The sequence below is a fragment of the Perca fluviatilis genome, chromosome 3 (genome assembly GCF_010015445.1).
Source record: "Perca fluviatilis chromosome 3, GENO_Pfluv_1.0, whole genome shotgun sequence".
Classification (NCBI taxonomy): Eukaryota; Metazoa; Chordata; class Actinopteri; order Perciformes; family Percidae; genus Perca; species Perca fluviatilis.
In genome coordinates, this window is record NC_053114.1 from 10690415 (window position 1) to 10708917 (window position 18503).

General features: G+C 37.7%; 1 protein-coding gene across 2 annotated transcripts in view; it reads right to left on the reverse strand.

Moving 5' to 3' along the window:
* Positions 1-18503, reverse strand: part of ano9b (anoctamin 9b) — a 90964-nt gene that overhangs the window by 49477 nt on the left and 22984 nt on the right. For both annotated transcript variants that reach the window (XM_039795490.1, XM_039795489.1), the window contains exons 6-9: positions 11529-11587; positions 10979-11058; positions 10218-10352; positions 3794-3887 (exon numbers count right to left, since the gene is read on the reverse strand). In XM_039795490.1, the coding sequence (XP_039651424.1) occupies positions 3794-3887; positions 10218-10352; positions 10979-11058; positions 11529-11587 (368 nt within the window). The remainder of the gene's footprint in view (positions 1-3793; positions 3888-10217; positions 10353-10978; positions 11059-11528; positions 11588-18503) is intronic.

Genomic DNA, 18503 nt, shown 5'->3' on the forward strand with positions numbered 1-18503 from the left:
ACAGTATATGGACTAAATATCGGACAACATTATAGAAATTATCCCAACAGAGGTCCACCTTTTTATTAAAAGGAAAAGATCCTTTTTGTTTCACACAAAAACATCCCTAGCCACCGAACTCCATTTAAATAAACAGTAATTTTGTCATCGCAAAATACACTGTAGTAGATGGTAAAGAGAAAACACTGTTCACAAACTGCTCAAAGCTGCTTGTAGTCCAGCCTTTACTTCCGTGACGAGCGTGCGTCACTTTGTAACAAACGTTATAATGCTAGCCTAGCTGCTAGCGTGGCACGCCCTCATACTCTGCTTCTGACTGGCTTGTAGTGCTGACCAAGCTACTGCGCAAGTGCGACTCCCAACAAAGATGAACAGAAGTGCGATGCCTCACTCTGTAGCTAAAACAGAGAGCTCAACACACTGGGTGAAAAGAGGAGCTGCAGCAATGTGCAGTACAACAAAAAAAAAAAAATTGTATTAAACCATGTAAACCTATTTTGGTACAACCTCTAGATACAATTATGAACCTGAAAATGACCATAATATGAGATATACTTTAAGACATATTTGCAGCATCCTGCTTGTGTCAGCTGGTTTGTGGTAAATTCAATAACCCTTATCCTGTTCCAACATAGTAGCTCTAACTTGGTACTGCAGGCCTGTCCGGCAGCGCCCCCAGCCAACCTGTTACCTGAGATAGTGTTACATTTGACAAGATTAATATTCTGTTTGAAATCGGAATCTGAAAAACATGAATGAAGCACAAATCCAACCTCTGTGACTTATCCCACTAGGTTTTTTTTTTTATTATTTGCACATAGGGTTGTGTTAGAACAGAATTGCATTATTATTTTTCCTGTTTATACTGTACACTAATATTAGGGCTAACTAGCTACTCCACAATACAAGAAAAATGCTGTTCTTTCATTTCTGTTTTTTCTGCACGGATTTTAGCTGGTGAGCTGAATGGATTTGATGCGGCACCTCAGGAAGAGCTACAGAGGAGGGACCCATCACCCTGGACAGACAGACATGCAAAATATGTCGTGTGTACAGAATAGACCAACATATAACAATTACAGTATAGACAATTAGGATGACAAAATTATTGATAGATTGTAAACATACAGTACAGGCCAAAAGTTTGGACACACCTTCTCATTCAATGTGTTTCCTTTATTTTCATGACTATTTACATTGTAGATTTTCACTGAAGGTATCAAAACTATGAGTGAACACGTGGAATTATGTACTTAACAAAAAAGTGTGAAATAACTGAAAACATGTCTTATATTTTAGATTCCTCAAAGTAGCCACCCTTTGCTTTTTTGATAGCGCTGCACACCCTTTGTGTTCTCTCAATGAATTTCATGAGGTAGTCACCCAAAATGGTTTTCACTTCACAGGTTTGCCTTGTCAGGGTTAATTAGTGGAATTTTTCCCTTATAAATGGGGTTGGGACCATCGTTGTGTTGTGCAGGAGTCAGGTTGATACACAGCCGACAGCCCTATTGGACAACTGTTAGAATTCATATTATGGCAAGAACCAATCAGCTAAGTAAAGAGAAACGAGTGGCCATCATTACTTTAACAAATGAAGGTCAGTCAGTCCGGAAAATTGCGAAAAGTTTGAATGTGTCCCCAAGTGCAGTCGCAAAAACCATCAAGCGCTACAACGAAACTGAGGACCGCCCCAGGAAAGGAAGACCAAGAGTCACCTCTGCTGCTGAGGATAAGTTCATCCGAGTCACCAGCCTCAGAAATCGCAAGTTAACAGCAGCTCAGATTAGAGACCAGATGAATGCCACACAGAGTTCTAGCAGCAGACACATCTCTAGAACAACTGTTAAGAGGAGACTGCGCAAATCAGGGCTTCATGGTCAAGTAGCTGCTAGGAAACCACTGCTAAGGAGAGGCAACAAGCACAAGAGATTTGTTTGGGCCAAGAAACACAAGGAATGGACATTAGACCAGTGGAAATCTGTGCTTTGGTCTGATGAGTCCAAATTTGAGATCTTTGGTTCCAACCGCCGTGCGACGCAGAAAAGGTGAACGGATGGATTCTACATGCCTGGTTCCCACCGTGAAGCATGGAGGAGGAGGTGTGATGGTGTGGGGGTGCTTTGCTGGTGACACTGTTGGGGATTTATTCAAAATTGAAGGCATACTGAACCAGCATGGCTACTACAGCATCCTGCAGCGACATGCCATCCCATCCGGTTTGCGTTTAGTTGGACCATCATTTATTTTTCAACAGGACAATGACCCCAAACACACCTCCAGGCTGTGTAAGGGCTATTTGACCAAGAAGGAGAGTGATGGAGTGCTGCGCCAGATGACCTGGCCTCCACAGTCACCGGACCTGAACCCAATCGAGATGGTTTGGGGTGAGCTGGACCGCAGAGTGAAGGCAAAAGGGCCAACAAGTGCTAAGCATCTCTGGGAACTCCTTCAAGACTGTTGGAAAACCATTTCAGGTGACTACCTCTTGAAGATCATCAAGAGAATGCCAAGAGTGTGCAAAGCAGTAATCAGAGCAAAGGGTAGCTACTTTGAAGAAACTAGAATATAAGACATGTTTTCAGTTATTTCACACTTTTTTGAAGTACATAATTCCACATGTGTTCACTCATAGTTTTGATACCTTCAGTGAGAATCTACACGTGTCTGCTGCTAGAACTCTGTGTGGCATTCATCTGGTCTCTAATCTGAGCTGCTGTTAACTTGCAATTTCTGAGGCTGGTGACTCGGATGAACTTATCCTCAGCAGCTGAGTGGACTCTTGGTCTTCCTTTCCTGGGGCGGTCCTCAGTTTCGTTGTAGCGCTTGATGGTTTTTGCGACTGCACTTGTGGACACATTCAAAGTTTTCGCAATTTTCCGGACTGACTGACCTTCATTTGTTAAAGTAATGATGGCCACTCGTTTCTCTTTACTTAGCTGATTGGTTCTTGCCATAATATGAATTCTAACAGTTGTCCAATAGGGCTGTCGGCTGTGTATCAACCTGACTCCTGCACAACACAACGATGGTCCCAACCCCATTTATAAAAGGGAAAAATTCCACTAATTAACCCTGACAAGGCAAACCTGTGAAGTGAAAACCATTTCAGGTGACTACCTCATGAAGCTCATTGAGAGAACACGAAGGGTGTGCAGCGCTATCAAAAAAGCAAAGGGTGGCTACTTTGAGGAATCTAAAATATAAGACATGTTTTCAGTTATTTCACACTTTTTTGTTAAGTACATAATTCCACATGTGTTCACTCATAGTTTTGATACCTTCAGTGAAAATCTACAATGTAAATAGTCATGAAAATAAAGGAAAAGCATTGAACGAGAAGGTGTGTCCAAACTTTTGGCCTGTACTGTATATGCAGAATGCGCCCGGGAGGATGTTGAGCACTACTACTACACAGTCTGTCAAAACAGTCATATAATGTCCTCTTGAATGGTTCTAGAGGAGCTTTCCAAATGCTGAGAAAATATTATACGGATTCTGCCTAAAATATCAAATTTCTATCATAAAGCCTGTATTACAAACATGGGTTTTATCAGGCGAGAAGGTTAAAAGTTGAAGTTGTGTTATCAGTAAAAATGTCAATATATCTGAATACCAACAGAGCTGTTGTCATTATCTTCAATTTGTGTTGATTTTCAGAACTAGTTTGTGTATTACAATCCATTTTAAGTGAGTAATGGATGAAGTTGTGAGTTATATTCACACTCCTAAAGTGATATCAGCCGGTGAAGGGATCAAATCAACAGAATAAAGTGACATGAGAGGAGTTTACCTTAGCATAGGTGCAGGTTTCGGACAGCTGCCACACTGTACATCTCTTATCACAGCGAGGACACATAATTATGTCGGACTGACACACTTCCGTACTGAGGACACACACAGAGACAAAGGTTAAAGGTTCCTGGAAATAAAACGTTACTCGTGTTGTGCCAGCAATTCAGAAAAAGCATGCTTTTTTCAGAAAAAAAAACATGATTACAGTTTTTCTCAATCGATTTGGCACATTTACTGAAACAAACTTACAATTGTCAAAACTAAGTACAATCCTCACACCACTTGGTACATTCAGCACACCACTCTATGTGACCTTCAAAAGGTGATTACTCATTAACTGAATTAACTCATGTTTCAAATGTAAATAAATCCATCAATGAATAAATCATTGTCATCAAAACAAAAGGTTTCTATTTGGAGCCAAAGATAATAGGCAAATCTCCTAAATGGATATATCAAATAAAATTGATGCAGGACAAAAAAATTCTGCAAACATACTGATATTTACTTTGAGTTACACACATCCCAGACAATGGCCACAATTAGATATGAAGCCTTGAAGGCATTTATTAGAAGTCAAATTATGAGCTACACAAGCAGGAAAAAAAAAAGAATCACAGGAAATAATTAGAGATCGGGGGCCTATTTCACAAAAACAAGACAAGGGATTAAGCCGGGATTTCCCCGTTATCCTAGATGAATTTAGGTTTCACGAAAGCGGAGGCACATAAATCACCATGGAGATTTATTCTGAGCAGCTAGCCTGCTCCAGACCAGTCTAACAGCCAGGATTTATTTAATCCTGGAGCCTTTTCTGTTCACCCAGCAGTGGTTTTACCCTATTGTTATCAGCCTGGATTTAAATACAACATGTGCATATTGGTGTTCATTTAAGTATTAAGTTATTATTTAAAGTTGTGACCATTCATTTTTTTTAATAATTATTCATGTGACAGTCATTGTTACGGTTATAATGCTGTATGAAGACTGCTGTTCATATTGTTGTTAGAAGTTTGATGAATATATTACGCAGTTGTTGAGATAATTAGAAAAGGCTAATAACATTTCAAATGTGTTTTAAATGAAGTCTGTTACTAAGGGCAATACATACAATGCTGTACATTTCTATAGTTGACCAATGCACCTTGAATTATTTTAGTTGATTCATTTTTTTTATTATTCTCTAACAATAAGGATCATGTTTGTTCCGCTTCCATGTACATATTTGGCATTCTTAGCACACAATTTGTGTTGTCCAGTAAACTGGGACTATAATTTGGGAGGATTGTACAATTTTAAGAACATATACTAAATGTACAATCCTCCCAAATTATAGTCTTAGTTCACTGGACCAGTAACTATCTAGTGATGTAGGCTACTGTACATTCATGTAACAACAGGGAGAGGACACCTCAATGGTTTTTGATCTTATATTTTGCTGGTGGGAAATAACTGATGAATATACTCTGTTCCATTCATGTTTACAGTGTGTATGGAATTTATCATTTAATTATCTTTATAGTTTCTAGATTTTAGAGTCCAATTTCTTCAGTGTCTTTATTTTCTATAATAACATATACATATAATATGTAGAGAAGGAAACTCGTCCTCTATAAACAAATATTAAAAAAACGTGACTGACTGAATGCTAGCAAAAATATACATTTATGAACTACTGCTCTTAACTGAAACCATTCAATGAGTCACTGTCATTGGCAAAAACGAACAGTTGTACACTTTGCATTAAAAGTGAGCAGTGGAAGTTAATATGACTTAGGAAATTTATTTTTTAGCCCATGAGAGAGAGAGAGAGAGAGAGAGAGAGAGAGAGAGAGAGAAAGAAACAGAGTGAAAGAGATATTTACGCATCATATTCTAGCATTGTAGAAAATTGATCTTCATGGTAAATTTCCTGAGTAACATTATCTTCTGCTTACTTTTAAGGCAAAGAGTACAACTGTTAATTTGTGCAAATGATTAGTAGCCTAATCTTTAAATGGTAGGATTATGACAGTTTCAATTCAGAGCAGTGGTCAGTTAATGTATATGTTTAGGCTACTTACGCATTCAGTCAGTCCGCAATCGTCTGCCTCGCTTTCTTTCGCTGTTTCATTACAGCGGCCGGGTTTCTTTTCTTTTTATACAAATAATGTGTTTCACGTCATCATACTTCCACAAGAAGCTGCTGCTCACTCTGTATAAAGTATGTACAATGCGTATTCTCCATTTTGGCATTAGTAAATCTGTGATCGACCTTGCGGTCTTTTGAGGAAAGCCGTAGACGCGCATCTATCTGAATTACTTCAGCCTGGCTCAACCTAGTCGCTCCTCCTCAGCCTGGCTTGGCCTTCGTGAAACGCACCAAGCCAGGATGCACAGACTAGACTAGGTCAAGCCTCGCTTTATCCGTTATCCTGGATTTATATATTCTGGTTTTGTGAAACAGGCCCCTGGAATCCAAAATCAAAATGCTTGAAAACAAAAGCTTGCAGGATGGACAAAATTATAATTAAAATCAGTTACGACTTCTTAGAACTCAATATAATGATATAAGATACAATAAGACTGCTGCAAACCTATAAAGGCTCAAGCTAAATTTTTATGATCAGGGAGAAAAGCCGGGTAGACTTCTTGCATGGCGGGTAAACAAAAGGAAACCGAAAGGGCAATATATTTCATTGAGGATGCAAATGTAAATACTATTGTTGATCCTCTGGAAATTAATACAGCTTTTATGAAAATCTCTACAAATCACAGTAGCCTATATTACTAATGTGGATGTCCAGAAGGAATTTTTAAACAGACTGAGGAAAAGTAAAAAAGGTCTGGATAAACAATTAAGCATGGTTGAGATATCAGAAGCTATAGCTGCAATAAAGGCTGGGAAAGCAGGGCCAGATGGCCTCCCAATTGACTTATATAAATACTTTAAAAGATAAATTATGAGATGTATCTAGAATCCTACCAAAATGGCTACCTCTCGGCCTCAATAAGAGAGGCCTTAATCATCCTGCTTCCAAAACCAGGAAAACCTAAGACTTAATCTGAGAATATGCCACCTATAACTTTAATAAACACTGATACAAAAATCCTCAGTACAATTTCTGGTGAAAAGGCTAGAGGCTTCCAAGTATTGTGGGGGATGACCAAATAGAAGGCAAGGATTTCATAATGTAAGGCGCATTCTCAATGTACTGTACTACCAAAAAGAAGAAATAGACACGGCTCTTCTCTTGCTTGATGCAGAGAAGTCCTTCGATAGGGTTGAGTGGACTTATATCTTTGACGTTATAGCTTGATTTGGTTTTGGAAATATTTTCCCTAACTGGATCAAACTATTACATCTCAACCCTATAGCTGTGGTACTGACAAATTTTGTGGTGTCTTAGCCCTTCAATATCACAAGAGGTTGCCCCCAAGGTTCACCTTTATCACCACTTCTGTTCATACTAGCTATTGAACTACTAGCAATAGCAATTAGATTTAGTAGGCAAATATAGCAGTGTTAGATCTAATGGGCCGGTTGTGTCTTCGGATATGAATTAAATGCTTCAAAATAACCAATAATGCTGCTTAATGAAAATGAAAGACAATATATAAACCAATACCTATTTGCTTTCAAGATCTCATCTAATTTTACATATTTGGGCATCAAAATAACACCTCATTTAGAAACTATAGCCCCAACAAACTATGAAGTAATAATAAACTCAGTACATAAATCATAACTATATTACAAATTAACATATTGCCTACACTCATGTTATTTATTTCAAAATATCCCTCTCGCGCCACCCGCAGAAATGTTTAAGAAAATCACAGCACTCTTCAGGAAATTTATATGGAATAAAAAATGTCCTTTAATCTGCTTATCTCTGCTGTATCTTCCACTTGATACTAGGGGGCTGAAATGTCCAAATCTTTATTGGTACTACTTAGCAACACAATTGCAAACTACAATGTTTTATTTTTCTTCTGGAGATTCTCATTCTTAGATGGACATAGAGCCATGCTCCTTTAAGGTACCATTGCATTTGTACCTGCATCCAGCCAAGCTAAAGTACTTAAGAATACATACTGCTCCTCCTATAGTTCTTAATATGGTTAATGTATGGTATGAGGTAAAAGAATATATGACCATATCAGTCCAGTGTGGGGCAATGTTTCATTAAAACAGGCAAGCTGGCTTCAGGATTCATGATATCAGCAAATAAAGGAATAAGTAAAGTAGGCAACCTCTTTAAAGAAGGGATTCTAATGATCTTTGAAGAAATCTCTCTAATGTATGACATTCCAAGGAAATATTTGTTTTAAATATCTGAGTGAGGAATTTTATTTAACAATTGCAATGAGAGGGGTTTGATTTCATCAATATACTGTATAACTGGCTTGCATCTGGCTCTAAAGAAACATCAATAGTTAGATGTGAGACATGGAGGGCTGACTTAGTAAATTTCAGAAAACGATTGGAAGAAAATATCAAACTCTAATTTAAAGCTACTCCATAATAATTGGCTAATGCATACATACATAACTCCTGTTAAATTGAATAAATACAAAATATGTGAAAAAAAAATACAACGGTCAGGTATATTACTGTTGTATTTTTTTTTCGAGAGACAAATTTGGGGTGTATGAGAAAATCTGGAGGCCATTTGACCGGTTTGTAAAAGAAGACGACATAGGCGAGCTGCTACTGTGATACTGTCTTATAATTTGCTTTTTGTTTTTGGATTGTTTTAGTATGGCACAGAAAAAAAAAAACAGAAAAATGATCACTAACTACTGTACAATATGTGTAAAAACAAATGCTGAAAATGTATCAATCTCCTGGGTCATCCAATCTCTCCTCTCTATCTGGCCACAATATTTCATCGACATCACATCTGATATCCTCCCTTGCAATGAAACGAGAGAAAAATCTTTTGGCATGATGCAGCCACCCCCTACAACAATCTGCTGTGATATCCTTACAACCAGTATCCATTGCACCAAGTAAGGCCAAATGGTCGTGAGGACAGTCATCATATATCTTCCATCTTCATGCAAAAAGGAACTCCTCAAATGGGATTTAGGAATGGTAAAAAAAAAGCTTATATCACATAACTATTACGTATCTAATATATGTGTGACAGGTTGTTGGGATTGTTGTTGCTCTATTTAGCATGTAGGGATTTACACAATGAACATGTGCACAGTTGCATTTGCTAGGATTCAATAGCAAATTAATGCAAACTATTTTGACCTGCAAGGCTCACTCAGTGCATTTTGTGCCAAAGCAATTATAAATGACTATAGTCATATGAACAACTGACCTAATGTTCATATAAATAGTCATATAGTTTGACAAAGTTTAATAGTAATTTGACGACTATGCCAAAGCGAATGAGAGAAACTGTAACGAAGTGCTGGCTTCTTAGGACTCTCCAGAATGAGAATGTAAGAAACAGCCGGTAAGAAATACTTATCGCATAAATACTTGTTGGAGAGGCAGGAGTCAAGAGATATTGGACCTCATGCAAGTTCCAGTCGCGCAAACAGATTTGTTCTTATGTGGCCCATAGGCTTATTGTAGGAGAATTTAAGGCATTCATGCACACGGAGGAATCATTCAATTTCATTTTGGCCACTATATTTTGGCAACTATATTTGGATTCTTCAGGACAAGTAATAAGTTTAAGAATAGGAACATGTGTCTGTTGTATAAATATATATTTATATATATTATATATATATTATAAATATATAAATATATTAAATATATAAATATATTAGTATAAATAAATATAATAATCATGTACAGCTTTGCTTCCGGAAAGACATTTTAACATCTTAACTTCATGTCAAACATTTCCCTGTTTATGTCTGTCACAGTAGAGCTCTGCTCTGATGACATACTGTTTACACCAGTACTTTTAATATTATATGATATATGATATGTGTTTTATATATATATATATATATATATATATATATATATAAATATGATAATTGTTTCAGCTCCTCAACACTGCTAAATCTCGTCTGCTAGCAGGACTTGAAGCTCCACAGAGTAAAATTATTCGTTTTACTCTTTGGTAACATTTTTGATTAAATGAAACTTTCCCACACACAGATCGGATCAGAAATACTTAAATGGCAAGGTTAGTGCTGTGGATTTTGTTAAAAATAAAATTTAAAAACAGCTATGTCCAATTAAGAGAGTTTGGTGAATCTGACTTCGAAAACCCACACAAACAAACTTCTAAAGAGAAAATCATTGAGGTTTAGAAGAAAAATCCGCAAATGTTCTTGCATTAGGCCCGGTGTATTTTAATACCACCACGAGAATTCATAGATTTAAGAATTCTTAACAAAGTTAACCAGTGTTTTCCACATTTTAGATAATTTACCACATATAACTTCAACAGCATCTGACTCACATGAGAGGGTTGGTGTTGAAAAAGGCGAGTCCATACAGGAACACTAGAACACCCAGAGCAGCAGCTGGAACCAGCAGTTTGGTATACCAGCCCAGCCACAAGTAGTACAAAGCCACTTTCTCTCCAAAGTAACACCTGCAGGAAAGAAACGCACAGGCAAACATGATGTAATCAATCACTGGATTACTTTGATAGTGAATACAATTTAAACATGAGGATTCTCAGGCAAGTTCTGAAGCTATAAGGGAAAAAATTTTCTCAATAATTTCTAAGTGGATTTATAGATATTTATTGACAATGGACATCAGCGATGACCCTCAGACGTGTAAGTCACGCTGAAGTTAAAGAAATGTGTATTATGCCTGTGTGTTCAGATTTGTGTTCAGACTGAGTTATGGATCCCAGAACAAGTACAATTTTTGACGCAAATTGCAGCAATCACACACCAAGTATCTTAATTGCTTCCATGAGCTGACTATATTGGTGAGCTTTCAAATCAGCAGCCAAACTACAATAACTAACTTCCTGTTGTTTTTACAACACCTGCATGCACCTGTCCCTTTCACCTCTGTACCTTTGTCTCAGTTTGAAAACTACTGGTCTAAACAAATGCAACAGGTTTTACATTTCGCTTTCCTTAATCTATTAAGTTAACATCCTTAAAAGGAACAGACACAGAGACAGTCACACTGTTATACAAACAGACGGACGGACAACGAAACAGACGGACAGACAGAATTAGACAAAAAAGACTGACTGACTTGATGTCGTTAAATGGTTGCTCTGTAAACAGACCCGACCATCGAGCCCACTTCTTCTTCAGATCTTTCTGCTTCTTTCTCTGAGAATCATGCAGAAAAACAACATACAGACATCATCCTATATGATATTACACTCTTTCACATCAACGTTACAACACCTGGGCAAAACGATAGCCTTGAGTTATACTTTTATTCATTTCAAATTAATTACTTAAACTGATATAACAACACCATCATCTTGTTGAAACAATGTTATTGGATTAAGGTGTGAAAAAGGTTTTTCAGACATATTTAATCAACATGTCATATCTTTGAATGTGTTTTCTGAGCATGTTGGGCACAAACAATTCTTTCAGGAGGAGATTAGATATCACTAAGTGAAATCTAATCTCTCTAATCTCAGGTTGTAGTTGAGTGTACTGTGTGCAGCTGTGTAAGTATCAGATTGTATTGTATCAGCAGATAATCAATATTAAAAGGATCTTAGCCAAAAAACTTGATTGTGTAAAAGCTCCAGCAGTTTAATAAGATCAGTCAAAGGTTGACTCACCTCATGGAGGCAGAACATGGTTTCAAACACATGCTTCATCAACAGCTCCTCCAGGTTTTCTGATAGAAAAAACAGAACATATCTGCATGAGAGGCTGTTTGTCTCATATTACAACATGTTCGATACTCAATATTCATGGCTGCCTGTTCAGATTCTGAGTGGATAATATGTTGTTGTGTCTGATGTATGTTTGCTGAAGGTCTACAAATCTATGGATGATACTATTTTTTTTTTTTTTAAACTTATATTTTTATTTAGAACCACAGCATTACAAACAATACAGTATGGCATTGGGTTTTAACATGTCAGTCCATCATGTTTCCACAATATTGACAATTCTTCTAAACTTAATTATATCGTACACATTATACAGAGAATGAAAACAAATACACCTAGTACAGAAGAAATTTTTGCAATTATCTGTGGGGTTCGAAAAAATCTGGTTAATATCTTCCATTTGAATTCCCTCCAGACATTAGAGATGGTCACAAGATGTACCTCTCCACAAGCTTCCACCCAAGTTTCTAGAGGAACTGTTTCATTAATTTCAGCTTCCCATTTTTCCTTGATCTGTAACGTGTTATTTGAATTCTTAGTCAAGAATAATAAATAACCTTTAGAAATAATTTTTTGGACTACACGTCCAATTTGTATTTCTTTAAAATAAACTTCTATTGGGGAGGGTTTTTTGATAATTTCTAGATCGTTATGCGTTGTGAGGAAATGTCTCAGTTGTAGATATCTAAAAAATTCACACCTTGAGAGTGTGAATTAATTTCTTATTTGTTCGAATGATTTAAGTGTATCATCATGAAATAATTGGTGCAGATAATTAAGTCCATATTGAGACCACTTTTTGAAACCCACGTCTGTACGAGATGGTGCAAAGTCATTTAGATAGCCAATGCTGGCTGCAGATGAGATTTTCTTAGACAGCCCAAATGATCTTTGTATAGTCCATTGACCCATGGAGGCATTTTTTAATGATACACTGGAAAAGGGTACTATTTTAAGGGGCATGGAGCAGAGACTCTTTTCAATATTGATCCACCGGGTTTGTGTGTCTTTTCTCATCCATGAAACCAGGGGTCTCAATTGAGCTGCCCAGAAGTAAAACCTAAAGTTTGGGAGTCCAAGCCCGCCATTTGTCTTAGATGACTGTATTATTTTAAGCCTTATTCTTGGTCGTTTTCCTTGCCAAACAAATTTAGAAATTATTTTATTAAGCAAATCAAAGACAGATTTTGGCACATCTTTGGGTAACATCTGAAACAAATAGAGTAATCTCGGCAAGACATTCATACGAATAGATTCAACACGGCCAATCAAAGAGAGAGGGAGAGCTGTCCAACGATTTAAATCTTCACTAATATTTTTAATCACTTTTTTATAGTTTGTATCGTATAACTGGTCCAAAGAGGAGGGAATAAAGATGCCCAAGTATTTAAACCCATGTTTGGGCCATTTGAACCCACTTTTAATTTGGATTTGTTTTGAAATTTTACCATTAACATCGGCCTCAGTTTTATCCATATTCACTTTATATTCAGAGTAGTACCCATACTTGAGAATTAGCTGTTTTAAATATGGAATTGTTGTCTCAGGTTCTGTTAGGAAAAGTAGGACATCATCTGCATATAACGACAACTTATGTTCGCTTATCCAATTACAATTCCCTTAATTGCACTGTCGTCCCTAATGAGTTGAGCAAGGGTTTCGATGCTGATAGCAAACAGCAAGGGCGACAATGGACATCCTTGTCTGCATCCACGTTCTAACGTAAAGCGTCCAGATCTACAACCGTTAACTCTGACTGAGGCGAGTGGATTTGTGTAAAGTGTTTGAATCCACTTTATGAAATTGGGGCCAAATTTAAACCGTTTAAGAGTTTGGATCAGATACTGCCAAGATACCCAATCAAATGCCTTATGAGCATCAAGTGACAAGAATACTACCTTTGCACCTGTAGACTTTGTATAGCTCATAATATTTAACGCTCTACGAAGATTATCTCCATAATATCTCTCTGGGATAAATCCGGTTTGGTCCAGATGTATAATTTGACTAATTAGTCTATTTACCCTTTTGGCAAGAATGGCAGTCAATATTCGTAGATCACGATTTAACAGTGAAATAGGCCGATATGACTGGCATTCGGCAGGATCTTTGCCCTCTTTGTGAATTACAACAATGGTTGCATACCTCCACGAGGGCACCACTGTACCAAATTGCAGCGCATAATGATATGCTCTTAATAAGAGTGGAGAAACTAGTTCTTTAAAGTTTTTATAAAATTCATGTATATATCCGTCGGGTCCTGGGCTTTTATTATTCTTTAACGTAGAGATTGCCTCAATTATTTCACTTTCTTTAATAGGTTCATCCAGATCCTTTGCCATTGTCTCTGTTAACTCATTCAATTTTATATTATTTAGGAATGCTGCCAGAATATTATCGTCAGAGCAAGTATCAGAATTTTTGTAGAGTGATTTGTAGAAATCTGCAAAGGATTCTGCTATTTCATTAGGCTTAGTAAGGGGATTGATAGAGTGACTAGATTTAATTTTTTTTACGATGTTTGAAGATCTTTGCTTTCTTAATCTGATTGCTAACAATCTGCTAGCTCTATTGCCATGTTCATAATATCTTTGGTTAATAAATCTTAGATTGCCTTTGATCTTATCAGTGATTAAGCTATTGTATTCTCTTGGTGCATCCTTTATTTTATTTAGTAGTTGTGGGTTTGAAGTTTGTTTATGTTGTTTCTCTAAATTTTCAATAGTATTTTCAAATTCTTGTTGTTTAGCTACTCTCTCTCTTTTCTTTTCATTTTTGCACTTGCAAATGAAATAATCCGACCTCTGAGATATGCTTTTGCACAATCCCATACTATGAGTGGTGAAACCTCTGTAGAGTCATTTAAACTTAGATATAATTCAAGTTCTTTTGTAACAAAGGAAATAAATTCTTTATCATTAAGGAGCGAGGCATTTAATCTCCATTGTTTGGACGTTTGTCTATGTCCTATGCTCCATATTAGTTCTACAGGTGAATGGTCTGAAATTGTCATTGGTAATATCTTCATATCTACTATTCTATATAGCTCTTCTTTGGGAGTGAAAAAATAATCTATACTAGAATAAGATGCATGTCTATAAGAGTAAAATGTAAAATCTCTGCAATTTGGAAATTTACTTCTCCACACATCTACAAGTCCAAATTCAGAAGACTGGTATTTTAACATCTTACTCATTCGGGAGAATGGGGTAGTAGAGCTGGGTTGTCTATCCAAATGTTGTGACATAATCAATTGAAATCTCCTCCCAATAATAATATTCCAGTACTATACTGTGTAATTACATTGAAACTTTTTTAATAAAAAGCAGGCCTGTCCTCATTTGGCGTGTACACGTTCATAAGTGAAACATTAATGCCATCTATGGAGCCATTTACTAAAATGAATCTTCCCTCTGCGTCCTTATGAGTCTTTTCTAAGGTGAAATTTACCTGCCTATGTATTAGGATAGACACTCCTTTCTTTCTCCCTGATGGATGAGAGGAAAAGTACACTTTATCTGCCCATGATCTCTTTAATTTCTCATGTTCTGCGTCCGAGAGATGAGTTTCTTGCAAGAAAGCTATTTGACAGTTAGTTTGTTTTAGCTGACGCAGAATCATTTTTCTCTTAATAGGGCTGTGAAGGCCCTTAACATTATAGCTTATAACCTTTATAGAATCCATTATTAATTATATAAATATGAAGAAAATAAGAGCAAACCTGTAGAGCGGTGTACCAACCAGAAGAGCGAAGAAAGAAAAAGAGGAAAAAAAAACAAAACAAAAAACTGGGGCCATACTATACATAGATGTTATGCCTTTTAAAACCAAAATGTTAGATAATATTGTGGAGACAATTTTCCATCACTTTTTTTAACAGTGGCAAATCCCAGGGAAACAATGAGATTTGCAAAGATAGAACTATAGAAAGTGTTCTTAGAACTCCAAAACATAGATGAGTCTAGGTATTTTAGGGGCCTAGCCCCTAGCCGCACGGGAAGAACAGGCAGCTACAAACCCAACTTATCTCAGTACGAAATAATTAAATTTCTTTATGTGCCAGCAATTACCTGTGCAAAAATTAACAAAGGGGCAGTGAATCTACCATCACACAGGCTCCCACAGAAACAAAAAATCTGCCAAAAGTATTATAACAACAGCATTGAAAATACTAGTAGACCACTTACGTTAACTGTGAGGATGGCTTGTCCATCAGGACGTTCATAAAATATTTAGGCTAACGTTACTTCAGAAATAATAGTCATGGTCAGCTGAACAAAAGCAATTGTATGTATTTAAACGTTAATGTGAGTAAGGGTCTGATACTTATCGCGCTGCAATCCTTTTCACGAAGTTAGGTCAGCATGTCAAACATCAGGTTGTGTCTCTGAAATAATTTTCCTCTTCACGTAATCTTTAAACGTTAACGTGAGTAAGGGTCTGATACTTATCGCGCTGCAATCCTTTTCACGAAGTTAGGTCAGCATGTCAAACATCAGGTTGGGTCTCTGAAATAATTTTCCTCTTCACGTAATCCATTGCCTCAGACGCATTCCGGAACTCCTTTTCTTCTCCATCGTGTGAAATTCGAAATCTGGCCGGGTAAAGCCGCCCATACCGCACGCCTTGTCGTCCCCGGAGAGCCCTCCTGACATCACCGAAGGCCGCTCTTGCCTTAGCAACGCTGGCTGTGTAGTCAGGGAAGATAGTGATTTGATTCCCGTTGTGGCTGAGCGGAGCGCGTTCCCTGCCTTTTCGTAAGATCTCCATACAATCTCCATCATAATGTAATTTTGCAATGATGGTGCGAGGTTTGTCTCCCGGTTTCCTTGGGACGAGACTGCGATGCGAACGGTCAATCTTGACATCTCTGTCCATTTCCAGCAGCTCTCTCAGAAGTTTTGATACCGCTGCTGGTGAACTTGAGCCAGGATGCTCGGGAACTCCCGTGATGCGAATATTCCCTCTTCGCACTTTTCTTTCAAGTCGTCAACTTGGTTAGTAAGTTTGGTTACTGTGGTCTGAAGAGTAACCATCTCATCTGACCAGGTGGAGAGCCCTCCCTCGACGTCTTTAATGTTCTTTTTCATTTGGTCGATTTCGGAGCGCGTGGTGGCAGCACTGCACTGCTGTGAATTACAGGCGATTTCGGACCTCATCGCCTGTAATTCACTTTTTATTGTGTCAAAATCTTCAGCGAGTGCGTTCTTCAGCTCTTTCTTTATTACAGACGATATGTCTGACCTCAAAGAGGAGAGAATTTCTGCTTTTATTACCTCAAAGTCCATATTCATGTTGTCAATAGCAGATCGACCGGAGGCACTTTGTCCCGAGGCTTCAGGCCTTGTGCTAGTAGGGCCAGAGTACTTATATTTGCTGCCATCTGCAACTATAATATCAGACTGATGTTGTTTAATATTTTTGCAGCGACCTACTGCCTTAAAGGGGTGATAGAATGCAAAACTGATTTTACCTTGTCATAGTTGAACAATGATAGTTTAGTGGGTAACTAGGACATACATAGAACCTCTAAATCCCATTGACACCTCTTTTCTCTGCAAATCTCACTATCTTATGCGAGAAATCAACTATGTAGAGGTCAAATACGGGCCGTTTTACGAAGATTTATGTCTAATTGCAAATTTTGTCCGCCTGTGTGTCGGAGTTCAGCGCCGGTGCTGCCTGTGTAGCTGCCTCGCCGCCTGGCCTGCCTTCCTTCACAGACCCCGGCCTGCTGTGAGGTAGATGGATCTCAGTCACGACTGGCAACCCACAGCACTCCATACCCGCGCAAAGTCACCGTTTTGGGCTAATGGACTACTGAAACGCCGCTGCTCTGACAGAGCTCCAGGGCCTGCAACTCCCCTCTTCCGCAAGCTAAATGCCCGGTGTATGTGAGAGAGCGCGGTCAGCGAGCTTGTTACGCCAGCATTCTCTTACCACAGGTTCCAGTTACTCTTTTAATGTGTGTAATTATAATGTGTAGAGTTATTTAAACAAACGATTGGGGAAATAAACGCCGCTTGTCCGTGAGTCTCATTGATAGAGCCTGCGGCTGGATGGAGCTATATCAATGAGAGTTAGCTAGCTAGCCTCCTCTTAGAATTCCTCTGGAATTCACAAAAATTCATTAACTTGAAATCTGACACAGTTGTTAGCTTTATAAAACATTTACTTAGATGTTGTATACGTGGCGTGACGAAATTCAAACTGTAAATATACTCGAATTAAGGCGAAAAGGAAGCTAACTATCCGTGATTTGTAGCTAGGATTGAAGGGACAGTCACAGCTAACGAAACACCATGCTAGTCTTCACAAATATTAAATTGAAATTGGACACCGTTGTTAGGTTTATAAGACATATAGTTAGATGTTGTGTAAGTGGCGTGACGAAATTCAAACTGTAAATATACTCGAATTAAGGCGAAAAGGAAGCTAACTATCCGTGATTTGTAGCTAGGATTGAAGGGACAGTCACAGCTAGCGAAACACCATGCTAGTCTTCACAAATATTAAATTGAAATCGGACACCGTTGTTAGGTTTATAAGACATATAGTTAAATGTTGTGTAAGTGGCGTGACGAAATTCAAACTGTAAATATACTCGAATTAAGGCGAAAAGGAAGCTAACTATCCGTGATTTGTAGCTAGGATTGAAGGGACAGTCACAGCTAACGAAACACCATGCTAGTCTTCACAAATATTAAATTGAAATTGGACACCGTTGTTAGGTTTATAAGACATATAGTTAGATGTTGTGTAAGTGGCGTGACGAAATTCAAACTGTAAATATACTCGAATTAAGGCGAAAAGGAAGCTAACTATCCGTGGTTTGTAGCTACACATAGCTAGGATTGAAGGGACAGTCACAGCTAACGAAACACTTTGTCTTCACAAATATTCATTAACTTGAAATCG